The 18,230-nt window shown below is 39.8% G+C and overlaps 1 protein-coding gene across 2 annotated transcripts in view; it reads right to left on the bottom strand.

The window, feature by feature from the left end:
* Nucleotides 1–18,230, bottom strand: part of Diaph1 (diaphanous related formin 1) — a 106,522-nt gene that overhangs the window by 9,591 nt on the left and 78,701 nt on the right. For both annotated transcript variants that reach the window (XM_004854287.4, XM_004854288.4), the window contains 8 exons: nt 8,660–8,758; nt 4,934–5,028; nt 4,492–4,593; nt 3,520–3,759; nt 3,269–3,398; nt 2,293–2,417; nt 1,333–1,497; nt 1,113–1,248 (listed from right to left, as the gene is read on the bottom strand). In XM_004854287.4, the coding sequence (XP_004854344.1) occupies nt 1,113–1,248; nt 1,333–1,497; nt 2,293–2,417; nt 3,269–3,398; nt 3,520–3,759; nt 4,492–4,593; nt 4,934–5,028; nt 8,660–8,758 (1,092 nt within the window). The remainder of the gene's footprint in view (nt 1–1,112; nt 1,249–1,332; nt 1,498–2,292; nt 2,418–3,268; nt 3,399–3,519; nt 3,760–4,491; nt 4,594–4,933; nt 5,029–8,659; nt 8,759–18,230) is intronic.

The raw sequence follows: 18,230 nt of genomic DNA, 5'->3' as shown, positions 1-18,230 counted from the left end.
GTTGACCTATATTCCAACCTCATTTGCTAGACCCAGGTACTGGGAACAGGGCAAGGCCCACTACGCCATCTGTTGACTGGGTGCAGTTCCCATCCCATTTGACAATTGGATTTCACTGACTCCCACTGCCTCTTAGCCAGTTCCTAGAATAAAAAACCCTGGAGGCCCAGGGAGAATGGGGAAGAAGGTGAAGGATACTCGGTGTAGCCCTTCAATAGCATTACTGGAACAGTTTCTGGTTCATATAAAGGCAAAAGAATTGCTTTCCAGAAAAGTATAAAGAAAAGTCCCTGGGAGCAAGAGGTATTAATTAGAATAGCTCTTGCTGCTTTTTAATTATGCTGGTGCTCAGCATTCTGATTCTTAACAGACTCAACAGCTCTGAAGACCCCTTCACTTGCCAAAGGTTCATGGCCCCTCAGGTTCAGCTCAGTACCACGAGCAACACATGCTGTATTGCTGCATTTCCACCGCCCAAGGTTGGGGGTGGAGTGGGCAGGGAAAGAAGCAGACACAAGAAACAGAGGCCCAGTAATTGGGACCACATGTTTTAACAAAGACATGCTTCTGATAGTGAAAGAGAGATTCTGCCTAAGAAAGAGGCTGGCCAGCCTCCTGGCCCTGTCTGAAGTTTAATTCATTTATGATCTCATAGGTGTGTACAACTGTGCTAAGGTACCAGAGATGTGGTACTCAGTGAAAGAAGCAGAAAAGGAGGACAAGCCACCTTGGCAGCAGAGTTAGGAAAACATTTTGATGAAAAACCCAAAAGATTTAGTGGAGAGGATGAGAACAGGCCAGAGGAAGAAGCTCTGGACAGGCAGAAGGAAAGAATATGTTACCAGCAATACTAAAATCACTGGGGAGAGACATACTGCAAGAACTAGCAAAGGGCAGAAAAAGGTCTCAGCACGGAAAATTGGAATATGCACATAACTAAAGTGGGGTTAAAGTCCAGCATCAGGATCTTGGAGGTAGAAGGCTGCCAAAAATCATTTGCCAAGAGTTAAGCTCAGACCCGAGCTCTTCTTTGTGGCCTCTGGATTCTACTCAAAGAAGCCTTCCATGTGTTCCTGTCTCAACCCACCAGTCCTTCTCCTGCACTTACTTACCTGCATTCATGTCTATGAGTTGCTCTCTCTTCTGCTGCTTCTCCAGCCGTTCTTTCTCTGCTTTCTCCTTGGCTAGTTTTGCTCGCCGCATCTTTTCTTCTGTCTCCCGTCGCTTCTGGTTCTCCTTGACTGCTTGCTAGGGTGAGGAAGGAGAACATGTGTACACCCACCACCAACAAACAAGACCCCTGTGGAGAGTCAGCAAGTAGCCCTTGCTCACCAAAAACATATTCCTAAAGTTGTGCAGATCCATGAAGAATTCTTCCACAGATAACTTCTTGGGGTCAAAGAGGAAGTACTCGCCCAGCTCCTTATAGAGAGTCTCCATGTTTGAGTGCATCATCCGCAGCTTGTTATACTGTTCCTGTGCATCCTTCACAAAGCTGTGCAGCTAAGGAGTGAAGGAATAAGACACACTTCCCTTGCCCAGAGAATTACTCAAAGATGCATACGGGCATGCATGATGATCTTCAACACAGCACTATGCATTGCAGCAAAGAACAGAGGCAGTTAAGTATCAAAAGAGGGGAATGATGGGCTGGAGATGTAGCTCAGTGGTGCTGCGCCTCCCTGGCAAGCACAAGGTCCTGAGTTCGATCTCTGGTACAAAAGCCAAATAAATAAATAAATAAATACATAAATACATAAATAAAGGTCTGGGGATATAGCTTAGTGGTAGAACACTTCCCTAATATACTTGAGGCCTTGGGTTCAATCCCCAGCTCCACAAAAGAGCAGAATGGTGAACAACAAACTGGTACACTAACAGAATAGGAGACAGCAATTCAAAAAGATGCTGATCAGTGCATATATGATGGAAACATGGCTAAGGCATTTTGTGCAAAAACCAATATAGATTTTGTTTAAAATAAATTCATTAGGTATAAATCAGAAAGAAGTCTAATGGCAGTGGTTACTTTCGCAAAAGGTCAGAGAGAATGATGTGTGTGTAATGGCAATAGTGACCGGGAAGGGAAATGATGAAGGCTTTTAGTTTATCTGCATGGCTGGCTTTCACGTCTACAACAATGAGAGTGCTTTCAAAGAGAATGTGTTCGATGGAAAAAAACCGTCTGAAGAAGAGATAGACTCGATATTGCCACATCTATCCTGTTATTCCCTTAGGGGAAGTTTTTCTTTCCTTCCTAAGAAGCAACTCCCTCCTTTAAAGAAAGGATATAGTCATTTTTTCAACAAACTTGTCTTTTTCATCTGTGGCTGCAGGAAAATTCTGAACATCACGTTCCACATCAGAAATCTGTTTCTTCATCTGATCTAGGTTCTTTTGCAAGTTTTCAGCAGAAACTACAGGAAACACAAAAACAGACAGCAAGAGCTTAACAGCAATTCTAGCCTCAAGACCCCCTAGCTTACTCTTCATTCTGTATATATATTCTGGTACTTAACCATTTTAGTACTCTCATGTACTGTCCTCTAATAATTTTACTTCTTTCAGTTTTCATTTTTGCAGCAGAACGATAATTATTTGATAACTGAACTTCCAGCCTCCATAATACTAAGAACAGAAGACAGAGTTCATTTAATCTAAAACAATCTGTCAAATCCCCTGAGACCTTGGTCTCATTTATTTTAGAGGACAGTGTTTTAGAGGAAAGAGACACATGGAATTATAGAGGCAAGGCAGAAATCTGTCCTATTTCTACCGAATGCTTTGCCTAATTCCAGGATATCCAGAACTGATGTTTGTTAATCCAGTCTGTGCTTTTCTGAATCACAAAAAATATGGACTGAAAACACCTGCTTTTCCAGTTGTTTTTTGGTGTCTGTGTCTCTCTAGGAAGGGAAAGATTGCTTCCATTTCTACACACAGAGACCTCTTTTTAGCCTTACTTCTTCCCCTTTGGCTTAGAAATAATGACTAAACTCTTCCTACTTACAGAGTCTGAATGGAAAATGATTTAAAATCTAGACTGTCGGTGATGCACACCAGCACTTGGGAGGCTAAAGCAGGAGGTGTGCCATGAGTTTGAGGCCAGTCTGAGCTACATAGTGAGTTCAAGGTCAGCCTGAACTATATAGTGAGACCCTGTCTCAAAAAACAAAAACAACAACAAAAAAATCTAGACTGTGTCTTCTTATTTCTGAAAGTTTAGGGGCTCAGAACCACCTTCACTCTTTGCCCCGACCTGCCTCACCTCGACTGGCTTTCTCCACATGGGCAAGCTCATCTGGAAACTTGAGGACATCAGGATAGTCATTCTCACATAACTCAGCCAAGAAGTGCAACAATGTCATCTTCTGATCTGTGGACTTGGTGTCTCGAAGCTTGGGGCAAGAGGAGAAATCATTAGTCCTGACCTGTCCAAGACTGCCTCAGGCCCACACCGGGCTCACAGAGGGCTGAGGGCCTTCCCTTCAGTTGTCCTGCTCTATTCCCATTCCTCACCTTACAGAGGAAGCTGATATTGAAGCCAAAAGCACCAGCATTCCTGGAGCCAGCATTCATATAGTTTCCAACAAGGAGGGTAATTTCTAGGAGCCTGGAGAAGCCCTCGCTCTTGTGCAGCTCCTCACAAGCGGCAGTAACAGACACAATCTCTGGCTTGATATTCTCCACTTGCTCGCTGAATTGTAGCTTGAAGAGGATGGCATTAAGGCGAGGTCGCAGACGGGGCACTGTGCCCATCTAGTGGGGAAGACAAGCAGGTCCATTACAGCTAGTAGAAAGAACTCAGAAAGGGCCAGGGATTTAGCTCAGTGGCACACCTGCCTTGAAAGTGCAAGGCCCTGAGTTCGATCCTCAGTACCAAAACAAAACAACAACAAAAAGAAGTCAGAAAAAGATACAGGCTTGAGTCTCCTCTGGCAGGATCAGAGTTTCAGGGCAGGGGGAAGAAAAAACAGAGAAAGAGAAGGGCAATGGAATTTCTATCAACAGATAAAAAGAAAGCATGGTATTTATACACAATGGAGTACTAGTTTGTTATAAAGAAGTCTAAACCGAAGCCATTCGTAGGAAAATGGATGCACCTTGAGACTATAATGTTACATGAAATAAATCAGACAAGCTTAAATATTGCATGATTTCTGTTATATGAGAAACCCAGAATATAAATAAAAGAGCAAAATAAAAGACTGATAATAGGGAACAAGGAGATAGATCTTTTGCAAATAGCAAGGAGACCAAGAGATGGAGGGAGGGGAGAGGAAGGGAATGTAAAAAGAATTAGATGTGTTAGTACATGTACTAACTCCCCACAAAGAAGGTAATCATTATGTACTGCAAACATGTACTAATAAAAAGAGAAAGAAAGGTTCAAAACAGACAAGTGGCAAGGAGCAAGTGTCCAGACTGGTCTCTAGAGAGAAAGGGGACAAGGGAGGCAGAGAAGAGCAGAGTGTCACAGGTCGTACTCACCACCACGCCAAACTGCTCTGACTCCGCCAGGTCATCGTACTCATCCTTCAGTTCAGAGAGCATTTTTAACTGCTCTGGTTCTGGCATCTGTTTAATGAGGTTCTGAAAGGGAGAAAAGGTCTCTGTGGGTGAGGGGAGGATGAGCTGACAACTCATCTAAGCCACTTTTACTCTCTTATCAGTTCCACATTCTGCCAAGGACTGCCTCAAAGGAAACATGGACAATGGTAAGGTGGGGGAACAGCCAATAAGATGGCAGGACATTTGAGAAATATGCTCAAATCATCTGACCACCAGAGAAATGGCAGTTTCTCTGAAGCTAGTGTTTTAAGTCAGCAAGGCTAGAGCAGAGTCCTCCTCATCTAAGGAGGGAGGAGGAGAGGCCAGTGTGTAGCTATGAAGGAAAGACAGCCAGCTCCTGCAGGCCAACCCTTTTCCTTACCTGGATCATAGACTCGGTCAGTACAGCTTCATTCACCTCCAGGATGACATTCTTAATCTCTTGATAGGGCATGCGGAAGGAACCCAAAAAGATTGCTGCCAGAAGAGGTAAGACATGTTCTTCTCAGTCTCTTTCCCCTTGCCAACCCATCCTACAAGCCTATGCTGGATAATCTTCCCAAGAAAGTGCTTTGAAGGTCATTCTGCCTATATAGTTAAAACCCAAGCTCCAAACCTAGCATTTAAGCTTCCTCAACCCTACATTTATGTCACATACCAGCCACACTGTTCCATGCACCACATTCCACAAATAACACAATTCCCTGCCTTTGCTCACACAGGAAGTCTTTGATCTTCTCTATGTACAGACTTTCACCCCACTCTGTTTTAGTTTCCCACTCCCAAGACTCCACCCTCAAAGCTGCCACTGCCTTGACCTTCCCCCTCTCTCCTTTTTTTTCTTTTGTGTTGCTGGGAATTGAACCCAGGTCCTCATGCGTGCTACACAAGGGCTTTACCACTGAGCTATATCTCAGCAACACCTTTTTTTGAGATTATGGTCTTGCTAAATTGCCCAGGCTGGTCCTGAACTTGTCATCCTCCTACCTCAGCCTCCCAAATCGCTGGGATTACAGGTATGTGCCACCATGCCTGGCTGACCTGTTCCGATTCTCTTTTTTTGGTGCCGGTTGGTACCAGGGATCGAACTTGGGACCTTGTGCTTGTGAGGCAGGTGCCGGAACCACTGAGCTAAATCCCTGGCCATCCTGTTCCGATTCTTAAACTGACATGACCCATTTCCTAACATATCCTTATCCTTCAAGTTCTCTTATTTTCTAATCTCTAGCTGATTCTTCAATCTTATCAGGAACTTTCTTCAGTCTCCTGACCATTCCATTTTCTGTGTGTCAGTTCCATCCAGCTTTCTCTATCTGGTAGAGACCCGACAGCCTATCACTTCCCTTGCTCTTTATTACTCTTTACTGTCACTACTGCCACTACTATTATTCTCTTGCTGCCTGCTCCTTCCAGTTGTGGCTAATCCAATATTTAATTTCTCTGCTCTTACACTGGGCTGACGCAGATCAGTCTATGCATTTGCAGCAACACCAATGGTAGCTGGGGCTTTGGCTACTTAGCAATCCCTTTCTGTGTTTCCCTAATTCCATTCTCTCCCATCTATCTTGGTAGCTCCTCCAAAATATAGCCATTATTCCAACTGTCCCACCACTTTCTTTGTTTTAAGACCTTACTCCTTCCCTGAGAAAAACTAAAGACACTATCAAATTATTTCTCTTCTGCCACTTAAAAACTGAGCATTGGACACCCTTGGCTATAGCCTAGAAAGGGTTTAGGAAGGACTACTTTGGAATTTCCTAAAAGAAAAGTATCTCCACACTCCTGTAAGCTTATCAGTATGTACTCATACACATGTGTGTATAAGTGTATGTATGTGATTATATAGATACATACATCTATCTATCTTCATGTACTCATCTCTTCATGTTTCAACATAAAAGGTGGTTCTAATGACCTTTCCTTAAGCATCTACACATAGTGAAGTCTTTTATCCTGAAACAAGCCAAGCATGATAGCACACACCTATAATTCCAGCACTGTGCAGGCTAGTGTGAGAGGATTGAAAGTTCAAACCAAGCGCCTAAGCAGCTTAGTGACTTAGCAAGACCCTGTGTCAAAATTAAAAGGCTGGGGATACAGCTCAGTATAGAGGCCCTGGGTTCAAGGTCCAGTACCACAGACTTTTTAAAAACAAAACCTTCTTAACCCAATGTTCCCCTCTCTCCTTACCTCTTTCATTTCGTAGCATTCTGAAAACAGTCTATTTTCTCTCACTTTCACAATTTTCATTTATTGTTTCCCCACAAAACCAATGAAAATATGGCATCCTCTGAGTGAATGTGCTGTCTCTTAAGATTCCACCCTGCCACTTCTCATTCGCTGCCACCACACCTCCCTAAAAAGGAGAATCTGTTCTTGGAGCAGTTGCCTATTTCACTAAATAGTACCACTTTCCATACGGTGATCTAAACTCAGTAAACATCTCCTTTATCCCCGCAGTCAATCAATAATTTTGTCTTCTTACTCTTCTGTGCCTTCCTTTTCATTCTCAGTATTTTGACTTCAGGCCTTGATCACCTCTCAAAGCAGTAACATAACTCATGTTTAAAAGTAACATAACTCATGTCTCTGCCTAGTCTTCCTTTACTAAGCACCCAGTGTGAAAACCACTAAGAAGATACAGGGCTGTAACACTTATTTTCCTAATTAAAATCCTTCAATAATTTTTATGGCTTCACTCAGCTTCCTTCAACTACTTGCAATTCTTGAACTACACAATGCTATCTCAGCCTTGAGCCTTCATATGGGCTGATCTCTCTCCTGAAACAAGCCAGTCCTCACCCTTCATTTAATTCCTCTTAACAGTTCTTCCTAGTCAAGTTTAAGAAGTACTTCCATGAAAATGTTCTGTAGGATTTTCCCCTCTCCCCACTTGATTTGGATGCCCCCTTTCCTAGGACATTCATAAGCATTCCAGCATGCCTCGGGTCACAACACTTAATCAATCTGTGTTTTTGTTGTTATTTGCCTGTATCTCCATCAAACACATGGCTGAAGAGGGCAAGGATCATGTCTGACTCAACTTCGTATCCAAAACACTTATGAGGCACTTAATCATTGTTGACTCACCAAGTTTCATCGTCCAGGCCACCTTACTATAAAAACTAATCTCAATTCTCTCTCTCTCTTTTTTTTTTTGTACCAGGGATTGAACTTAGGACCTTGCGCTTGCAAGGAAAGCATGGTGTCACTGAGCTAAATCCCCGGCCCTCAACTATCTTTAATTCTTTTTTCATTATCAATATCACTCCATTAGGAATAATAACGTACTACATCACAGTCTTGCTTACTGCTTTCTTTATATCACTGATTTCACTAATGGGTATGTATACTTATACTTGTGTCCTTGGCAAAATCACAACATTTGAACTTTAGTTTTCTCATTTGGAAAAGTAAAGACAGTAACGACATCCCAATATTCTGAGTGAGGCTTACAGAATATGTATCTTTTCATCTCTAGAATACATGCTTAGTATGTGCCTACTAGGCCTTGCCACATAGCAGACCATCAAATATTCACTGAACAGAAATTTATATTTATATTACTCAGAATAAAGTGGATCGACAGTTGAAATGAAGAACAAAAATTAACATTCATCTTGACCATCAGTTAAGTGTTACCTATATCAAATTTGCAGAGGAATTTCTGATCCAACTCAGAGTGCAAGATTTACCTCATTTACTCTAAATTAATTTTAGATTTAATTGAAGCCAAAATAATACTTGCATTAGTTACCAGAAAATGAGATAGAAATGTATTGAGGCTTGAGCACTTTTCTGTAGATGCAATGAAAAAAGCAAAGGCTTTGAAATAAGAAAGTCCGACTTTCAAATCCCTCTCCTGGTCTCCTAGTAGCTTTATTTCTAGAGAAATTCCTAAAAGTCTTAGCCCGTTTCCTTGGCATAAAACTAGATACTTAACAATCCTGTAGTGCAACCAAAGGGATTAAACACAATACTAGAAATTCACTATCCAGTGCCTGATACAGAGCAAGAGTTCAACAAATGGAAGCTAGAATCCACAGAATTAAATTCTTAAGAAGAATTTCTTCACATTTCAAATAGTTGGGATTACAGAGTTACTCACATAGATTCTGGGCAGTCTTTGAATCCAACACCTTTAATTCTTTTACTTTTTTCTTTTGTACAGATTTCTTTTCTTCTCCACCTTCCTGATCCTTCTTGGCTAGTGAAGGAAAGATTAGAAAAACATGAGTAAGGATAAGCCACCTATTCCTTATTGAACTAATATTATTCAGCCTGGAAATGGGCCTTCACCTTCTCTCTAATATAATGGTCTCCCCGTTGTATTCTTTCAAGGCTAACTTCTCTTTTTTTTTTGGTACCAGGGATCGAACTCGGGTCCTTGTGCTTGCACAACAGGTGGCGAAACCACTGAGCTAAATCCCTGGCCCAAGGCTAACTTCTCTTTAGCCACATTTCTATTGTTGATCACTCTCCACTATAATAAATGTCATTTAAATATTTTTAACAGTTTATCAGTAATTGTTTCCTACCTATAGCCTATCTACTTGCAAGGATCAGCAACTATTTAAAACTATTCACAAAAACAGCCTGTGAAGAATAGCTTGCCAACCCCTGTACTTTCCCTATAAATTTTTTCTTCATTTCTCCAATCACCTAATTCTTCTCCTAACTCCTGCTTAATATGATGCTTCTTTATAGCACTTCCGCTCCCTGACATTATATAATGTTCTCTTCTCTACAAACAAGGGCTTTTTCAGCTTTGTAAATCCCATAGCATAAAAATGTATTCCTAGTATCATGTTGAACATACAGAAGGTATAATACATTCCTCTCCTTCTACACTCTTCTTAAGCTCTCCAAAGCCAACAGTTACCCTTTTACATAAAATTTTTCCTGATAAATGTACTTACTTTCTACTTTGATAATCTTCATGGTATTTGTTGTCCATACCAACAATTATATAGCACTTCATATACATCATTTTGATCTTTTTAAAGCAGTGTTACTTTCTAAGTATGGACACTTTCTCATCCCACCTAGATTTTACAATTCAAGGCCACGGGCAAAATAGTATTATTTTATTATATCACTCCCTCAGCTGTTAACATAACAGGAAATATTCACTAAAAAGAGTTATACTGGCTCTTGAGGAGAGTTGAGCAATACACAGAAAAGGAAATGGGAACTGTTCTGGACAGATACAAGTATAAAATACTTTATCCTATATTTTAATTTGGTATCAACTTTTTAGGAAGCCATATGGGAATAGTTCTGAAGGGAAAATTTAAAAACTGACAAAGCTCACTGCATCTGAGAAAGGAATGGGATTTTTTTTTTTTTTTTTTTTTTTTTGGTACTGAGAATCAAACTCCTATCCTTGCACTTGCAAGGCAGGTGGCGGCACCACTGAGCTAAATCCTTGGCTCAGGAATGGGGTATTTGACAGCGGAAGGAATACTTTCAAACACAAACACTTTTGTACCATATGAAAAGTACTGCCTCATTCAAACAAAACAAAACAACCTCCAGAAAGTCTCCAAAAAGTTACATGACAAAAGGTACAAAGAACTGGGGCCGGGGATTTAGCTTAGCAGTTCCAGCACCTGGCTTGCAAGCGCAAGGTCCCAAATTCGAACCCAGGTACAAAAAAAAGGTACAAAGAACTAAAAAAAAATCATCCTTTTGGCCCAGGACCCTAATTTGAAGGAGAAAAATGTTAATATACATAAAGATTAGTTATTTAAATAAGTGCTTATTAAGTATTTGTATGTCCCAGGGTGCTCTGGGCGATGAAATAAAACAAGTGAAAAAATCCATAAACGAAGGAATCTGCCTTCTCACAAAGAGAAATAGACTAAACCATAAAGATATGTCAGATGACAAGTGCTATGAAAAAATCAAGTAGAGAGGAAAACGGGAATTCGATGGCAGAATGGATTACAACTTTGGGAAGTGGTCAAGGATGGTATTACTGAGATAACATTTGAGTGAAGAACTTTCAAAATGTGAAGGAGTAAGCCCCAGGCATGCATCACCATGCCTGGTCATCAATAATATTCAATAATATTGAAAAATGCAAAACGAGACTCAGTTTTATTTGCCTGCAATGAGATAAAAAGGTACAGACACAAGGAAGGAAGGAAGGAAGGAAGGAAGGAAGGAAGGAAGGAAGGAAGGAAGGAAAGAAACTCATTTTGCAAAAGATATGCCTACATGTAGCAATTCAATATAATCCAATGAAAAACTATGAGAGCCAATAATCCAGTAAATGCTGACAGATAAAAGGCAAACATGGACTTCCAGGTCCATTAAAATGGAGTACCCTCACAGAGACACGAAATACTTAAGACAATTCTATTTTAAAAGCAAGAAGCCAAACAGCCACAATCAGGGAAAAAACCCTCTCCATGACACATCATAGTCAAAATCCCAGAAATCCAACACAAATACAGAATTTTAAAAGTGGTTAGAGAAAAGCAATGAGTCACTTATAGAGGAAAATTCATTAAAATTACAGCAGACTTCTCAACACAAACCTTAAAAGCCAGGAAAGCTTGGAATGAAGTGTTTCAAATGCAAAAAAAACCAAAAAAACCAAAAAAACATCCAACCCGTGCTGACATATCCTGCAAAACTATCTTTCAAAATTGATGGGAAAAATAAGATACTTTCATGATAAAAAGCACCTTAAGAAAATCATGATCACCAAACTAGTACTTCAAAGAATTCTCAAGAATACCCTAGGAGGAGACAATGAAGCTAACAATGTCATAAAGTCTAATAAAATGAATATGCAAAGTAGAACAATGACATAAAGTCAAACAGAATGAATATACCAGGTAGGGCAAGCAGTTAAGTAGAAGAAAGATAGGGAATCAGCAACAGAAAAATAAGGCAATGTCAGGAATACTTAGCAGTAATAACTCCTAATGTGAATAGTCTCAATTTCCTAATCAAAAGCAGACTGGCACAATGGCTCAGGAAACAGAATCCAACAGTATGCTGTATTCAAGAAACATATTAAACCCCAAAAGAAACTCACAGTCTGAAAATCAAAGGATGAAAAACAATATTCCATGCAATAGAAACAAAAACAAACAAAAAAGAAGAAATAGCTATCCTATATTCAGACAAAGCGGACCTCAAGCCAAAATGATCAAAAGAGGCAAAGAAAGTCATTACAATATTGGTTAAGGGAACAATCCAACAGGAAGAGATAACAATTATTAACATATATGCACTGAACAACAGCACACCCAACTTCATATTCATAAAACAAGTACTACAAGATACATAAATAGAATTATAGTGGGGGATCTCAATACCCCATGATCACAAATAGATCAACTAGACAAAAAAAAAAATCACCAAAGAAATATCAAACACAACCTTTAAACAAACTTAATAGATATAGCTACAGTATTCCACAACAACAGAATACACTTTCTTTTCAGAAGCCCATGGAACTTTCTCCAAAATAAAACATATACTAGCCAATAAAGCAAGGTTAAGTAAATATAAGAGAACTGAAATTATACCATACATATTACCAGATAATAGTACAACCAAGAAATTAACAATAAAACACAGAAAATGTGCAAGTACATAGAAGCTGAACAATATATTCTTAGATAAACAACGGGTTACAGAAGAATCCAGGAAGAAATAAGACAGTTTCTAGAACTAAACGATAATGCCAATACAACATACCAGAACTTATGGGGCACAATGAAAGCAGTCCTAAGAAGGAAGTTTATAGCTGTGAATGCCCACATCACAAAAACAGAGTTACCCAAATAACTTAATGATGCACTTTAAGGTCCTAGAAAACAAGAACAGTCCAAACCCAAAGCTAGTACAAGGAAAGAAATTACAAAGATCAGAGTAGAAGGGCCAGGGATTTAGCTCAGTGGCACCGAGCCTGCCTTGCAAGTGCAAGGTCCTGAGTTCAATCCCCAGTATTCCCCCCCCTCATCCCCCAAAAAAGATCAGAGTAGAAATCAATGAAATTGAGATGAAAAACCAAAAAAACCAAACCAAAACAAAGAAGGCTCAAGGAATTCATGAATCAAACAGCTGTTCCTTTGGAAGAATAAACAAAGTAGATAAATAGTCAATCTAATAACAACAACAAAAAAACCCCAAATCAATGCAATTTTAAATGAAAAAGATGAAATCACAAGGGACACTGCTGAAATAAAAAACATAATTACCTTGCAAATCTGTACACCAATAAATTGGAGAATTCAGAAGAAATGGATAGATTCCTAGATACTTATGAATTACCAAAACTAAACCAAAAAGATTTAAAAACCCTGAATAATCCAATAACAGTCAAAATAAGTTGAAGCAGTAATAAAAAAAACCTACCAAGGAAAGCCCAGGTCCAGACAAGTTTACTACTAAATTCTACAAAAGCTTCAGGGAAGTTCTAACACCAATGCTCCTTGAGGCCTCGCCAGAGCCCCCTCCCAAGCTTTTTAATGCAGTTCAAAGGAAGGAGTATTCCCAAAGTCATTCCTGGAAGCTACCATTATCCGGATTCCAAATGGAAGAATCCAACCAGAAAAGAGAACTATAGACCAATCTCTTTAATGAATACAGATGAAAAAGTCCTCCATAAGATACTGGCAAACAGAATGCAATGACTCATCAAAAAGATCATACATGATGACCAATTGGTCTTCATCCCTGGGATGTAAGGATGGTTCAACACATGCAAATCGATAAATGGAATACATAGCATAAACAGAGCCAAAAACAAAAATCACACGATCATCTCAATAGATGCAGAAAAAGTCTGACAAAATCCAATCTTCTTTCATGATAAAAACACTGAAGAAAATAGGTATAGAAGGATCTTATCTCAACCTGATAAAAGCCATTTATGACAAATTACTGGACATCATAATTAAATGGGGAAAAAACTGAAAGCCTTCCCTCTAAAATCAGGAATAAGACAAGTATGTCCCCTATTTCCTCTCCTGTTCAACATAGTTCTTGAAACATTAGCAAGAGTAATTAGGCAAGGAAAAGAAATTGAAGCGACACATATAGGAAAGGAAGAAGTCAAATTATTGTTATTTGCAGATGACAGGATCTCCTACATAAGAGAAACCAAAAAAACTCCAAAGATTCTTAGAATTAATAACCAAATTCAGTAATGTGGCAGAATAGAAAATCAACACACAAATGTGAATAGAATAGCATTCCTATACACTAATAATGAACCTGCTGAGAAAGAAATTAGGGGGAAAAAAATCCAACATTCACAATAGCACCAAGAGAAATTAAACACATACTTAGGAATTAACCTAAGAAAGTGAAAGACCTCTACAATGAAAACTATAGTATTCTGAAAAAGGAAATAGAAGAGGACATCAGAAAATGGAAAGACATCCGCTGTTCCTGGATAGGCAGAACCAATACTGTCAAAATGGCCTTACTTCCAAAACCAATACACAAACTTAATACAATCTCAGTCAAAATTCCAAAAGTACTCTTCACTGTATTGGAGAAAACTCCTAGAATTCATATTATACCAGAAAAAAACCCAGAATAGCAAAAGCAATCTTGGGCAAAAAGAGCAGAGTGGGAACGATTACAATCCCAGACCTTATATTATGAACCTACTGTAATAAAAACAGCAAGGTACTGGCACAAAAACAGACATGTGGATCAATGGAACAGAACAGAGGATATAGAAACAACCTTAAGCACATTCAACTATTTGTTCTTTGACAAAGGGGCCAAAAACATACCCTGGAGGAAAGACAGCCTCTTTAACAAATGGTGCTAGGAAAACTGGTTATCTATATGCAAAAGTTTGAATCTAGACTCCTATCTCTCACCATGTACTGAACTAAAATCAAAATGGATCAAAGAACTAAGTGTTAAAATAGAAACAATCTTCTGGAAGACAAAACAGGTAAAACTCTTGGATTTTCTGAACAGAACCCTCGCTGCACAGGAAATAGTACTGAGAATCAACAAATGGGATCATATCAAATTAAAAGGCTTCTGTACAGCAAAAGAAACAACTAAGTGAAAAGACAACCTACAGAATGGAAAGAAATTTTTGCTAGCCATTCCTCAGAGCGAGGATTCATATCTAGAATATACAAAGAACTCAAATTAGACCTCTCAAAATAAAAGAATCAAAAAATGTGCAAACAAAATGAATAAACACTTCACAGAAGTACAAATGGCCAATTAAAACATGTAGAAATGCTCAATATTGATGGCCATTAGAGAAATACAAACTAAAACAACACTGAGATTCATCTTACCCTAGAAAGAATGGCCATCCTCAAGAATTAAAATAACAACAAATACTGTAGAGGCTCTGGAGGAAAGAGGAACCCTTCTACACTGTTGGTGAGAATGTAAACTAGTACAACCACTATGGAAATCAGTGTAGAGATTCCTCAAAAAACTGAAACTTGAAATTCCATTTGAACTAGCTATTCTCCTGCTAGGAATCTTCCCAAAAGAGTTAAAGACATCATATTACAGTGATACAGGTAAACCCATGTTTATAGCAGTACAATTCATAATAGCTAAATCTTGGAAGCAGCTTATGTGTCCAACAACGGATGAATGGATAAAAGAAAATGTGGTATTTAGACACAATAAAGAGTACTGTTCTGCCAGAAAGAAAGATGAACTTGAATCATCTATAGGAAAATGAATATATCTCAAGACCATAATGTTAAGTGAAATAAATCAGACACACAAACTTAAATATCTCATGATTTCTCCTATGAGAAACCCAAAGTATAAATAAAGAGCAAGATAAAAGATAGATAATGAAAAAAGGGAGATAAATCTTTCTCAAAGGGGAAGGGATCAAGGGATGGAGGGAAGAGAAAGAAAGGGATGAAAAAGGAATTCAGATGTGTTATGTTCATGTACCAACTCCACACAAGGAATGTAAACATTATGTGTTACAAATATACTAAAAATAAAATAAAATGAAAAAAAAGCAAAAAGGATAAAGGGACCTAAATAAATCCCCAGCCCTATACTTCAAATTATTAAAACACTGAAATCAGTAGACTGAAAGCTGTGTATATATAATACCTAGAGCAGCATCTAAGAAAAATATATAGAGCAGCATTTAAGAAAAGTTATAAAGTAATATACTCAAACAGTATAAATAAACCAAAACAGAATTTAAGAACCCATAGAAAATAAGAAACAGAAACAAAAGAGACAAGACTGGCTAAGTGAATTAATCAGAAAAAGAAAAAACCCAACACGATGTTTTGTATCAGAAATTTACTTCAAGAGCTGGGTGTGGTGGCACATGCCTGTAATCCCAGCGCTCCAGAGGCTGAGGCAGGAGGGTTTCCATGAGTTTGAGGCCAGCCGGGGCTACACAGAAAGTTCAAGGCCAGCCTGAACTACACAACACCCTGTCTTAAAAAAAATTACTTCAAAGATGTAGGTTGTACTTTACAGATGCCAGTGGCAGGGTGAATGTATTCTGAGTTTAGATGTCCCTGGATGGTTACTGAAGATTTTCGTGTATTCCCGAGAAAGATTAATTCCTAGCTGAATGCTGGCTAGATGAGAAATGGGCTCTAGGAAGGTGTGGTAGCGCATGCCTGTGAATCCAGCACTCTGGAAGGATGAGGGAAGAGGATTACAAATTTGAGCCCAGCTTGAGCAATTTAGCGAAACCTTGTCTAAAATAATGGCTGAGTGGGGATGTAGCTCAAAGCAAATGCCCTGTGTTCAATCCTCAATACTGAAAAAAAGGCTTCCCTTCCCCCTAAAATAGAGGCAAGTAGTGTCCACACAAGCTAGAAAGGAAGACAGTGCAGTGGCATACTCCTGTAATCCTGGCTACTTGGGAGGCTGAGACAGGAGGTTCAAGACCACCCTGGGAGTGAGGAGATACAGGGTAGTGATGTGAAGGTGAATTAATTTGGAGGGAAGGACCTCTAGGTATCTGAGTGAGCTGCTGGGAAAACTTGCTCAGTGTTTCCTGGGCCTGTTATGTGCCAATCTCTGCCTAGGTGCCAGGCATGGATGATGAGTGGCATAAACTCATCTCCGTCCTGTGGAGTTTCTGGGCCAGGTGGGGACACTGACTTAAAGGACTGTGGAAGACACTGGGAGCATCCAGTACAGTCTTCAGTAGTGGGAGATGACTTCCCAGAGGGAGTCACTTATAAATTGAGGAAGGTACACGGCACAAGGGAACAGAACAAGCAAAGGCCCGGAGATGGCAGAACTGAGGTTAGCTGTCAGTGGAGAGGAGCAGGAGGGCCAAAAGTGAGTGACAAAGCCTAAAGGCCATGTTTAGACTTTATCCTGAGATTGAATACACTAAAGTTTTAAGCAAGGGAAAGAAATACTATCTTTCAAGAGAAGTGTTCTGGCTGCCAATGTGGAGATGGTTTGGACTGGATGGAGGGTGGGAAGCCACTTATACCCGTTGCTATAGTTGAGCTCCAGACAGTGGTGGCTTCCAGTAGGGTGACAAAGATGAGAATATCAAGAGGCGGAGGGTTACTGAATTATTGTTTAGGCAAAATTGACACTCTCGTCCTTTCATGGTAACATGGAAACAAGGCCACATCCATATCCATCTTCAGGAAACCAACATCAGACCAGCACATCAACTAATACTCTGTCCACTTCTGGAATATGCAGCACAACCAGTGATGCCCTCAACAGTCCAGGGGAGTAGGATTAGCAGAGTTCTACTGGCTTTTCTAAGGAGAGTCATCAGAGCCTGCTAAGGAACCCCTAGGTGGGACTTTGACCCTCCTGGGACATGGTACTTGGGTAAGGAGTACCTACTCAATTCTCTAGCAGCATTTAAGTGCTTAGAGGCTGGAAGCTAGTTTTTAACATGCCAAATGACAAATGCTAATCACAGAGACAAGGTGGGGAAAATGCCAATCATAGAGACTAGGTAAGGACAAATGCCAATCGAGGCCCATCTAGTTGGCTACTTAAGAGCAGGCATTGCCCTCAAGGAGGGGCATGGAGCTTGATCTTGGGTTATGGCTTGATGGTGGTTGGGCTGGAAGATCAGAAATGCTTGGCCCATTCTGGGGACAGTACCACTGGGGTCCTTTCCAGCTCTCACAAATGAGTACAGCGTGCTCTAAGTACTGCCTTTGTTGTGAGTGAGGTGGGATAGATCAGTTAATCTCAACATTTAACCCATGAGAAACTTCTTGAGGCCAGGTGTAGTAGTACAGGCCTGAAATCTCAGCTACTCAGGCTAATCCTAAGTTTGAGGCCAGCCTGGGAAACTTAGTGAGATCTTGTCTGAAAAAAACAAGTTTGCCTTGAAGTACACATGGCAGTTCTAGAAGCAAGTGGTACTTTGTGACACTGAAACAACAAAAAGCTAATAAGGAAACTCAAATTGGCTGGGCATCAGTCTTGCTTGCTGCTTCTGCAGTGAGCATAGTGGTCCTGGCCTTGGCCATCAGCATCAGAGTAAGCATAACCTTCTGACTCACATTCTCACAAGGATCTACACCAAAGCACAAAAGGTTAGGTTTTGTTTTTAAAACCTTTTTATTTAAAAACAAAACCCTAAATTAAAATATCTCTCTATGGGGGCTTTGTCTTAGTGATACATAAAATAATGGGTGTCTTATCATTACTCTTATATTTGATGAAATGATATCTTTGATAGGTGA

Source organism: Heterocephalus glaber, unplaced genomic scaffold, assembly GCF_053883595.1.
Source record: "Heterocephalus glaber isolate CG9 unplaced genomic scaffold, H.glaber_assembly_v1.0 deba00001463, whole genome shotgun sequence".
Classification (NCBI taxonomy): domain Eukaryota; kingdom Metazoa; phylum Chordata; class Mammalia; order Rodentia; family Bathyergidae; genus Heterocephalus; species Heterocephalus glaber.
Note: the sequence above shows the minus strand (reverse complement) of the source record. Positions and strands in the feature narration are given on the sequence as shown.